At 33.8% G+C, this 12360-nt stretch overlaps 1 protein-coding gene across 1 annotated transcript; it reads right to left on the reverse strand.

The window, feature by feature from the left end:
- Nucleotides 1-2926: 2926 nt before the first annotated feature.
- On the reverse strand, nucleotides 2927-10740 carry LOC140012628 (xyloglucan O-acetyltransferase 3-like). The gene is made up of 3 exons (XM_072060901.1): nucleotides 10605-10740; nucleotides 7881-7915; nucleotides 2927-3820 (listed from the first exon to the last, which is right to left on the reverse strand). Exons 1-3 carry the CDS (start codon nucleotides 10738-10740, stop codon nucleotides 2927-2929), a joined length of 1065 nt encoding a protein of 354 aa, XP_071917002.1.
- Nucleotides 10741-12360: the final 1620 nt, after the last annotated feature.

The raw sequence follows: 12360 nt of genomic DNA on the forward strand, positions 1-12360 counted from the left end.
GAATTGCCAAATCCTTTTAATAAATTGAAAATATATAGAATTATTAAATAGGATTAAAAGAAGGAGTAGTGAAACATAAATTGGGTAAAAACTCGATTTGGGAACAATATTCCAATATATATGTGTGTGTATATATATATATACATATATGAGTCAACTAATTTCTGAAAACGTTCATCTTTCTTCTCTTAAAAAAAATACATCTTGCTTAGCATGCAAGTCCATCTTGTTTCCATTGCCACGCCATAATCAATTAACTAAAATAGAATTAAATAATAAATAAATAAATAAATAAGACAGAGCAAGGAACGAACTAATTAATTGAACTAATGTAAATTGGAAGAACTTACACATGCATTGTACATTCCCATGATTGGAAGCTTAGATGTTCAAATGCTATCTTCGTGGTGCAAAATTAAACCTATATTAAAAAAAGGATCTGATAAATAAAGCAATTAAGAAGGTACAAAAAAAAGTAGGAACTTACCATACATTCATATAGTCAACAAAAACATTGCGCAAACGCATTGTATTTTTAAAAATCATCTTATATACCTGAAAAACCTAAAAAGGTGGGCAAACGTTTTTTTAAACATATAGTACTCTAGTCTAGAAGTTATAAAACTAATGTATCAAAAGAACCACCACTAAATCGTCATAAAGTTTCTCAAAAAAAAAAAAATGTAGAAACCATTAGATGAACCAAATAGTTGTTGAAATGATTGAAATCATCACTAACTAATACATTTTATAAGTATGGTATAGGATTTCAAATTTGAGGTTAATCTGATATGAGAATAAGATTTTCAATTTTGATGATAAGGATTATTTTATATCTGAATGAATTTTGACAATAGATAATAGGTTTATCTATTCATAATCAAAAGAAGTGGAGACTAAATTCTCTTATAAAATAAGATAAATTCTATCTAATTACATATGAAGATAAAAGTTGGAGATTATGAAGAGAAAAATTAAAAAGATGAGGTGATTGTTTTTAAAACGTAGGATTTTGAAAGATGTGTGATTAAGTGGATAAAATATGCGTATTTTTGAAATATATATGATTAAGTGGATAAAATATGTCTATTTTAGAAGTTTGGAAAAAACAATATTATTAACACTAACCAATTAATTGGGTCAACCCAAAAAAAAACTTGACCCGTCAATACTGCTCAATTGAGCATGCCAACTAGGATGAGAAAGAGTCTAATTAAAATAGTTACTTTCATATATATATATATATAGATTCGATAATCAAATTTTTTGGGATTTTCTCCTCAATCTCACATGAGAGGTTTGCGAGGATATTAACAGATCCGGCACCTCTACAATTCCCAATACTGGTAACTAGCACTTTGACATGTGCTATGAGCAGGCTTATATTTCAATTCAAAACAATACTAATATATATACTTATATATTACTGGATAGGGGCTTTATATTTAAATTCAAAACAATAATATATATACTTATATATTATAGTATATGATAAAGTATATGAAAAAGGCAAAAAATTCAAAAAAGTGTAGGCTTAGCATGTTAGAAAAAAGTTTATTTTGTAAGTACAAAATGGACTTTCTTAATTTTAATATCTTAAATAAGTTGAAACCAAATTTTATTTGCCTATTACCTGTCAATATATGATAATAATTTGCATAAAATAATTTAATTTATAATGATTCACATGAAAGAGCAATTGTAAACTTATTTATCAATATATCATGTTATGCCCATATATCAAAATTTTTAGCATAACATATATAAAGTATAACTAATTCATTTTCGTCAATTTTAGAAAATTTTTTCTCTCAACTTATAATCCTAAAATTATTGAGTACTTAAATAGAATAATTTTCTTCATAAACTTTAATATAGATTTAAAACAATCTTTGTATGATGTGTTTTTAAAATTTTTAAAATTATTAAAAATTATCACCCTTCCTATTCTCTCTTAAGTGCTAATTGGTTATTCACTACCTTCTATGACTTTCAGACATCTTACCACGATGCCATCCTTCCTATCATATTCCCACAATCCCATTATTTCTTCTCGTCTCTCTCCGTCCAACCTTGTAGTAGTTCACCTTTTTTTTCGACTTTTTCCGCCACTTTTTAACTCGTCGTTATTCTCTTTCCCTCGCCTATAGTTAGCTTCTAGCTTCCTATTCTTGCCTCCCAATTCCTATTCTTTTCCTTTCACCATTCTCCCAAAAGCCTTGAAATCCATAATTTCTGTTTTATTTAGTAGTACTCTGTTTTTTATTTAGTGATTTTATAATTGAGGATTCACAAATGGTACCATTCCTGATTTTTTTAATCCATGACCAATGAATATTATTTTCTTTATAATATGCCCTTTTAGTTAGGATTACTAAGTTGAAAGGTAAATTATTGTTATTTACTTTTTTACTTTTAGTAGGGTTGGTGATGTTTTCTCTTTATGTACCCTCACATTAATAGATTTCAATTCAAACTCTTATATAAGTGGGTCACTTCTTACTTTTTAAATTCAAAAGACATGAAAGGATATATAACAATTAAAAAAATTCAAAATTTTTTAAAAAAAGAGTGAAAAGTTATAAGCATTTTGATTTAACCATTCTAAAAACCCTCCTTGTAATACATACATACATACATATACATATATATATATATATATATATATACCATACCGTGCAAGCACTACTACAAAAAATGTAAAAACTAAGACAATAAATATACAAACGAATACAATAACGTGCAAAGACATAAATTTAAAAAAAAAAACCCACTCACTAAAATTTGTATCCCAAAATCAATCTAATCTGTCCAATTTCAAATTCATCCATTCCGAACCATGAATTGTATAGTGCTATTACAGTTATAATTGCCAAGAGTCCCTTCAATATTAACTGCCAAAACACAGCCCACATTATCATAGCCTCTAGGACCGGCTCAACCTCAACAAACCGTTAAATCCATTGGTGACCTTGTTGGAGTTTAAAACTCTTTCATTGTTCGAGTATTGATTTTTAACATCTTCTGATGCATGCCTTCTAGAGCTCAGAGGAAAGCTGGAATGTCTTCGGAGCAATTCAAGTAAAAATTCATTCCAAGTATCAACAGGCCCTGGCAAGCACCAATGGATGCAATCACTCAGTCCCTTGTTCCATCGGTTATCCCAATGTAATCCAGGATGGCCATCAGGCCTCATTGGCATAGCTTCAGTAACATCTATAACATCAAATGCTCTTCCCTTTTCCTCTCCCAATTTGCGGGCATTATCAATCTCTGCCAGTTGGGCATTCCTGTAAACCAAATCCAGGCCACTGTTGTTAATCTCTTCTGGAGCAAATGGGCGTGTTCTCATGCAAGTACCTCCCATGTTCCATGTGCCGTTCTCGAATTGGGGTGGTGAGAATGTTCTCAGTAAAGTCACTATCCTCGAGCAGTTGTTGCAGTCGTTGATGGACTTAAGAGCAAGCCTAATAGCTCCTTGTATAACAATGTCAGGGCCAAGGTGCGTCACGTTTGGGTCCGGGCAGTAAATACATCCAAGAAAATGACCACCCTCGTACACGTAGTTGGATCTGAAGAACCAGTTGGCGGTTGAGATAACTGCATAATCTAGGGCTGGTAGTTTTTGCACCCAACTCTCATCAACCTTGTCCAGGTGCAGATGAAAACTGCCGGTTTGTGTGCCATTGACTACTATCTCTGAGGCGGAGACAAGGAATTGGGACCACAGCACCATGATGGTGAAGTTGTTACGAGGCAAGTGCCATATTATGGTCTTCCCTTCCTCATCTTCGCTGTATACTTCGTGTGGGGTTTCTTCCTGCAAAATGGAGTTTCTTGAAAGTTTAACTAAGTTTCTATCCATGCATGCAGCATGGTAACAAAAGATTTTGTCAATTATTTGGCAAATCTAATAGTTGTTCTTTGACCAATGAAATAGCGTCAATTGAAAAAATAGGGGCCCCACACTACTACAAAAAGCACCTTTAGTCACACACTTAATATGACATTTTCCTAAAAGTGTCACAACAGCAAGTTAATGTAACATGCTGACGTGCGCGGAGTATACATATACAATTAAGCTCATCCTAATCAAGTTTTACATTTATAAACTCCTAAATACCCCACACGCGATTTATCGCAAGTATACGAATCGTGAGCTAGTATAGGGTATTAAGGGTCGATCCCACAAGGAAGATTGCAATTACCGGTACTACTTAAGCTTCTCTATTATTTAGACTATCAATGAATTATAACAAATTAAAACCTACTGAAATTATGCAAGAAAATAGCAAATAAAAGCTCCTTAGGTTGTGGTATCCCTAACTACTCATGCAAGTGCTATATTTGGATCATTGAATACTACATCTAGGCTAGTTATGGTGTAATTTCCTTAAACATGTGAAACCTACTTTCGTAGTGAATCAACTATACTCATAACTAATCCATACCTATTTTCATGGTTATGAAATTAGCTACAAGTTCATTTCTTCAATGAAATTACATGAAATGAATCACTAAAAACCATATAAGTGCACCTCTACTTTCGTGAGTGTACTCCCTATGTTTAGCACTTCTTGAACTAGTGTTAAATCTCAATTTCCATTGCAGAAACAACACCTTAAATAATCACGATCAATGGTACCAGATTAATCATGATTTAAAGAGTCAAAGTGCTAAATAACTTGCTCAAATCATAGCAATCAAATAACCAAATAAATAACACTAACAATCATAGAAAGTTCAACCAAACCCAAGGTATAAACTTTAAAAACACATATTAAACACAAAATCCAGAACTTGTATATTAACTAAACTTGGAATCAAGTACAAAAGATAAAGAGTTTGGAAGGAATACAACCCTTGTCACATGAGCTTTCTTCCTTGCCTTCTTCATCCTCCATCTTCTTCTTAATCTAGCTAATAACAAGAAAGGATGAACTACTAGCTAAACTAAACTAACCTACTACTAAGAAGATGAAAGAACTACATTGTTGCAGACCAAGTTTCTCCCGTATCTCTCTCTATCTCCTTTTGCTCTCTCCCTTTCCTTTTGCAATGAATTTGACTATTTAATGATGAAAGGTTGGTCAAGAAATGATGTTTTCAACTCCCTTTTACAGCTGGGAATGTTTCTCACATGTCTAGCATCACATGTGAGTTGGTGGAGGTGAAATTGAGTTTTACGCGTATAAAGTAGCCTTTTCTGACCAGTGATCTGAGCTGCTACAGTGGCTCGGATCCGTATGGATCCGAGCTCGGATCCACTAACCCAGAAACAGCCGAGGGTTCGGATGAATAGTGGATCCGAGTGTGGATCACTTGCTCTGTTTTTGGCCCAACTTCAACCGATCTTTTCTTGATGTTAGAGGCTGAACCAGCTCATGTGTAAAACACGAAAGTTGTAGCCTTTTGAGTTATCTTTCCAATGCATCAAGAATCACCTCATTTGGGTCTATGTAGGCTGAGATATGACTGAAATACCCTTGTCTGCTCATTGCCCTGTTTCAGCTTCGACCAACAGAAATTAGCTAATGTAATTCGGCTTTTTGATTTTGAAAACCTTCAAACTGGATTCGGATGTCTTCACCAAAGTTGTAGATCTATCTCTTATCTTCAAATGGGTTCAAGAATCATCCCAATCCGATCATTGTAACTCAAGTTATAGCCGAAATACGAAAATGTGTCAAAACTGTCAAAATACACAAAATCCAAGTAAAAAGTGATAAAAACCTCATTTAACCACTTAAAAGCATTTTATACCAATTATAGCCAAAATGAATCATTTTCTTCCAATAATATATCCAAAGTGACTAAAAATAATATAAAATATCATACAATTATTTCGTAAATTAGTCACTTATCAAACTCCCCCACACTTAAATCATTGCTTGTCCTCAAGCAATTCACACATAATCAAATGCAATGATTCAAAAGGTGAAACAATATATGCACTTTGTCCAATTTAATTCCTCAAGACTTGGAAAATAATCATTATACAATTATTCAATTTACACTAAATACTCATAATATCAAGTAAAGGAAAGATAATTATACCCTAAATTCAACAAGTTAAACTTAATCTCTTACCCTAACTTAATTTTACAAATAAGCGAATCACATAGTCAATTTATAGCTTTCCTCCTCCTATAATCATCTTTTTCTCAAAATTCTATAACTAAGAGGGATTTATTCACACAAATTTTACTTAAATAGTGAGAATGCCTTTTTACGCGAAAATCGACACTTTTAGGTGAAGATCCCCGGTTACTCAACATTTCACTTATTCAAGTTGCTATGCATACTCTTAATTCAAGTACCTTTTTACGCGAATGTCAACATTTGTTGATGCCAACTCCCGGTTACTCGGTACATGAATCATTGGAGTAGAACAATTTTTATTTACTTTCTCTTTTTTCTCTTTTTTTTTTCTCTTTTTTTTTTCTTTATTTTTCCCTCATAGAAAAAAAAATATTTATAGAAATAATCAAAGGAGGAGTATAACCTTTATCGACTATATCAATCACTTACTTGCAAAATTAAGTAAAGAGAAGAAATCTCATTAAACATGTAAAATTATAGGCATAATTTTCCTTACTTTACCAAATATACTTTCTAAAATGTAAAAATTCTAATTGCATAATACTATTTCCAAGTTAAATGAGGACTAAACCTTCCAAAATACATATAACATTTCAACAATTGGAAGAATAAGGTTGGAACAATTAGCCCTTTTTGAATGAAAATGCAAGAATTTGAAGAACTTTTGGGCCATAGTGAAATATTGGAAAAGATTTTAGAAAAAATTTCACAGAGTTTCTCCTTATAAATGGATGAAAACTCCCTGCCAACAAACCCAATTTCAAGCAAATTATCCACATGGCAAACATTTCAAACACAATTCCAACATTTCTAAGCATTTAAATCCACAAAATATCATCACATAGGCTTAAAATGCAAGTTCAAATATTTTCCTCCCCCACACTTAAACTTCACATTGTCCTCAATGTGAGAAAAGGAAAATAAATAAAGAGTAAAAGAAAATACTGCTCAATTGAACTTGCGCAATCCGAATCCATGTCCAAGTGATGAATTTCCAACTGTATTTAAGAAAGAGTGGAGAGTTCACTTATTGCACCCTGAAAAAGACAAAATAAAAACAAATAAATTTCTTAAAAATAAAAGGTTGCAATCAACAAGAAGAAAAGTGGAGTTGAAGGAGGAAAAAGAGGGAAGAATGAAGAAAAGTGGTCCGAGGCTTCGTTTGGAAAGGATCCGAGGTCGTTTTTGAAAGGATCCGAGGTCGGATCATGATAAGTGAGCTCGGATCAAGAAGCTCAAATTTTTTCTGATTGCAGAAGTGGATCCGAGCTCGGATCCGTGGCACGAAGTTTTCTCTGATTGCAGAAGTGGATCCGAGGCCTTGGATCCATATGGATCCGAGCTCGGATCCGTGGATTCTGCATTTATTGCAGAAATTTCTGCAATTTTTAGTTTGGCCCCAACTTGAAACACACTCTCTAATTCGTGCTCTACAATGAAATTTTGAACAATTCAACACTTTACACACATGGAAAGTGACTTAAACATGAATCTCAACACCTCAAATCAAATCAAAAACATGTAGAATCCAAATTGAGGGTTGAAGTTCTTGGATCAAATAGTCCCCTCGACACTTCCAAAGCACATGATGGTGCTCAAATGGTTCAAAAGAGTGCAAATAGGTCATGAACACATTTAAACACTTGAATGCACTTCAACTTCATTCAAATGACTAACTTAACCTCATAACATAAAATTAAGCATTGTAAAACTCAAAAAATAAAGGTTAAGCTTCCCTTTTTCGCATTAGTCTCCACTCCTTATAAACTCCTTTGCACTTGAAATAATTCGCATGATTCCTTGTCATTGCTACCTACAAAACACACAAAAACATTAATCAAACAACCAAAACTTACTAAAAACAAGAAATCGTTGGGTTGCCTCCCAACAAGCGCTTCTTTATAGTCATTAGCTTGACTATATCACCTCATTTTTCAAGGAGGTTTAGTTAACGAATAATCCACCATTTTAGGTCGTGGTGGATCATTAAAAGGTGACTTTATAGCAAAAGCCACAAGATCTAATGATGTGAGAAATGGAAGTAGCTTACCTATTCCAAGTGTTTCATAGATATTACCTTGAATATGCACCACTTGAGAACTTACCAAAGGAAATGTCATGAGAGTATCTTGAGCAGGAATACCTTTAGAACCTATACTTTCAATGCACTCCTCAAGAGGGGTGAAAAATGAGTCATTAAAACTCACCTCTTGAGGTTCAAAGTTAGTTCCAAAGATATTATCATGTGAAATGGATATTTGCTCATTAAAACACTCTTGAGATTCATCATTTTCATCAAAATGCAACCTATTTTCAAATACAACATTCCCACCATTCATGCTAGGATCATTTTGCACATTATTAGAGGAAATAACTTCACACAATGCACTCAATTGCTCATGTATTTGACCAAAGTGAGAAGCTAATTCATCTATTCTTTCCTCAATCCTATCAAAACGATCGAAAGTTGCATTTGCTAGCTTTTCTAATGCTAAATCAAATTGATTAGAAAAATTTTCTACAGCTAGCTCCCAAGATGCATTAGAATCATTAGCTAATGGTTCACTTTCTAACTCCCAAGGCAAAAATGCATTAGCTAGCCTTTCTATTGCCAACTCCCAAGATGGTTTTGATTCATATTGGACACTTTCAGGTTGGTAATCATAAAAACATGAATTATCACTATAAGTACATTGATTATTCCAACCATAAGCAGGAAAATTGCTCCAATTAGCACTATATTGATCAAAACAAGGATTGTAATGCTCTAATTCATCATAATGATCCACATTTTGTGCTTGCATACATGTATTAGTAGCATGATAACCTCCACACAAGTCACAAATCACATGATAAGAATTAAAAACATTAACATTCCTCCTCTGCTCAATTTCATGCATCATGGTGTCCATTTGAACTTGTAACTTAATTACATCAAATTTTGCCTTTAAGCACCTTAAACCATCTTCAAAAGACATACATTCAGTAAATTCTTGGTTACCTCTATTGAAGGAGCTTTGCACTTGGTAACCATCCATTTCCAATCTTCCACTTCTCAAGCATTGTCCTCCAAATTGACCTACCCTTCTCATTACCTAAAATTGTTTTTAAACAACTTAAGAGCAAAATTAGTAAGAAGAATAGGTGATAAAACACATACACATATAAAACACTAAAATAACAGAAAATAACATTCACAGTATAACTAATAATATGTCTAAACTAATAAAGTTACTCTTCACACCGATATTGCCAAATCTTCCCCGGCAACGGCGCCAAAAACTTGACGTGCGCGGAGTATACATATACAATTAAGCTCATCCTAATCAAGTTTTACATTTATAAACTCCTAAATACCCCACACGCGATTTATCGCAAGTATACGAATCGTGAGCTAGTATAGGGTATTAAGGGTCGATCCCACAAGGAAGATTGCAATTACCGGTACTACTTAAGCTTCTCTATTATTTAGACTATCAATGAATTATAACAAATTAAAACCTACTGAAATTATGCAAGAAAATAGCAAATAAAAGCTCCTTAGGTTGTGGTATCCCTAACTACTCATGCAAGTGCTATATTTGGATCATTGAATACTACATCTAGGCTAGTTATGGTGTAATTTCCTTAAACATGTGAAACCTACTTTCGTAGTGAATCAACTATACTCATAACTAATCCATACCTATTTTCATGGTTATGAAATTAGCTACAAGTTCATTTCTTCAATGAAATTACATGAAATGAATCACTAAAAACCACATAAGTGCACCTCTACTTTCGTGAGTGTACTCCCTATGTTTAGCACTTCTTGAACTAGTGTTAAATCTCAATTTCCATTGCAGAAACAACACCTTAAATAAACTCTCTGTAAAAAACCTAAATCCTTCACCCCTCTCACCACCGAATCCCTTGTTTCTTTCTCTTTCTTCCCCCCGATTTTTAACTCTCTCCAATTTGAAGGCAAACAGGTAAACCTTTAAGAAGGTAGCATAATCAACAACAGCATGGAGTTTTTAGCATGGAGTTTGAACGGGAATTGGTATCTGGGCTTTTAGCAACAGTGGAGCTACGGTGTTCATTGAAAATTGCCATCTGAAGGAAGATTACTACCAGGTAACCTATACATTTTCAACAAAATTGATAGCTTTTTTTTTATTACTTTATTTCTTCTCCGGGAACGCATGGGAAATGGGGTAGGAGCAAGGTGGATGACGGAGGGTTAAGGATTTGGGGAAGACGAAATGGCAGGAAGAGTAGATGTGGATGGGAATCCGATAAAGCCGATGACAATTTGCATGATTGGCCTTTCGGCTTGAAGAATTCTTTCGCCTTTCGTCTGATAACCAGCAAAACAGAGACCACCTAATGGGGTTCTCCATTTCGTTACATCCCTTTTGTTTCGAAATTTTTTGATCCTTCAACTCACTGAAATTAGAAAAAAAAGCAATTAATTGAGAGATTGATCTATGCTGAAGGGGTTCAAAGTGAACTATACATACTCTTCGTGCTCTCCGCCACTTCGTTCCTTTCCCAATTTTCCTTCCTTCTCTTCCTCTCTTCAGATCCATTTTTCTCTCTTGATCCAGCCATGGCCTCAATTACAGGATCCTTCACCTCACTCTCTTGCTCACTCATGCCTAACCAGGTAGTCAACAGGGTCTCTAAATTGAGCTCGAGTATGTGGCGGACGCAATATGGCAGAATTAACAGAGTTTTTCAGTGTGTCTTGTTTTGCCCACATAATATTTGTTGTGGGGAAAACCCCACTTACCTAGTACCAGAATCATCCAGTTGGAATGGTATCACTGTTTTGAAAAAAAAAAATCATGAAATGTATCATTTTGAATTTACTCATTTCCAATCTCATAGGCTACCTTTTGAGAACTAATAACTCGTTAAACTCAATTATAAGATTGTACTAATAGCAGTGAGGATTCTAAGGAGTCACTTTTTAATTTTTATTTCTAATTATTAACAGTTTCACTTTAGCATGGAGTGTGAGGTGGTGAAAGGGTAAAATTTTTAGGCCATATGGTAGGTATATATAAGACACTTTTACTGCACGTATACAAATGTTCATTTACCCTTTATTGATTAATATGCCTGGGTGAAGATTCAGTAGGAGCATGTTATAGCATGGCAAGTGCGCAAATGAATTGTAGTTGTTCACTCTATTCGTTCCAAGTTTCATTTTTTTCAGTTTCTGAATTGGAAGATTAGCTTTCCTTTTTTGTAACTTCAGGCCTGTCACCGAGTATAATGAGATTGCAAACCACTTTGTTGATTGAATATACGTGCACTGCTATAATACCAGGTTACGGGTATTAATCCAACTTTTTATGAGATAGGCTTCAAATGTTTAAATATCTCACATGCCATTAGGCATGATTATGAAACATTTTTTTGGTTTCTGATGGTTCCTTCAATTGATCTTTTTCATTTTCTTCCTATAGAAGTTGCAAGAAAATACCAGTACTTTAGTTAATGTGCCAAACTCAGGTTTCAACACTCCTGTGAAGGGTTACCAGCCTTCCCTATCAAATTAGGTAAGCTAGTTTATGTCAGAGTATTGTTATTTGGTTCTTTGATATATGTATTTACTGCCCAAATAATTTTTTGGTTTGCAGTTCTCTGGGCAATACACTGTTGATAGATTGGAGGGAGTTGAGAAATTGATTTTGGACTATTTGCAGCAGCCAGCATTGCTGTAAGAGATATTTAAATGCTGATCCTAGTAGAATGTCCCCCCCCCCAAACAACACACAAAAAGCTTGCATTGAATGAGTAGGCATGGATAAAGAAGGACAAAAGTTTACTCAAAATGTCTACGTTACTATTGGTGTTATCAAAGTAATTGCTATTGTAGACTGGCCTGAGTTTATGGTACCTAACCACATAAAAGTGAAAGAGTTATATTTTTTCATTAGGAAAAAGTAGTTATGTAGAAGATGTGAACTTCTGATTTGATGCCTAATTAAGACCATAGAAATTCAAATTATTTCATGCGTGCTGAACTTTAGAAATGATTAGAATTGCAATGTCGATCTGCTTTTGGCAAAGTCATTGTTTACGGTACGTGAGTGATAACAAAATCTTAACTAAGTCATTGAAAAAAAAAGTACTATGATATTAGATTGTATGCTTCTTGGGTGAGTAGGGTATATTATATGTGTTTTCTTTCAGAAACAGACTTTTGGCTCCAAGATTGATTTTTTTTTCCTTAAGATCTTGTGTTTTGCTTTGGAGTTGACTTCT

The sequence above is a fragment of the Coffea arabica genome, chromosome 8e (assembly GCF_036785885.1).
Source record: "Coffea arabica cultivar ET-39 chromosome 8e, Coffea Arabica ET-39 HiFi, whole genome shotgun sequence".
In the NCBI taxonomy this organism is placed as follows: Eukaryota; Viridiplantae; Streptophyta; class Magnoliopsida; order Gentianales; family Rubiaceae; genus Coffea; species Coffea arabica.

Bases quoted from the DNA above. Each gene is read 5' to 3' on its own strand.
- LOC140012628 (XM_072060901.1), bottom strand. From the start codon at position 10,740: ATGAGTGAGCAAGAGAGTGAGGTGAAGGATCCTGTAATTGAGGCCATG. The intron at 7,916-10,604 runs GTATGTATAGTT...TGTGTTTTGTAG, and splicing joins AGTGGCGGAGAGCACGAAGA to GTAGCAATGACAAGGAATCA. The intron at 3,821-7,880 runs GTGCAAAGGAGT...TCCATTTTGCAG, and splicing joins AATCATGCGAATTATTTCAA to GAAGAAACCCCACACGAAGT.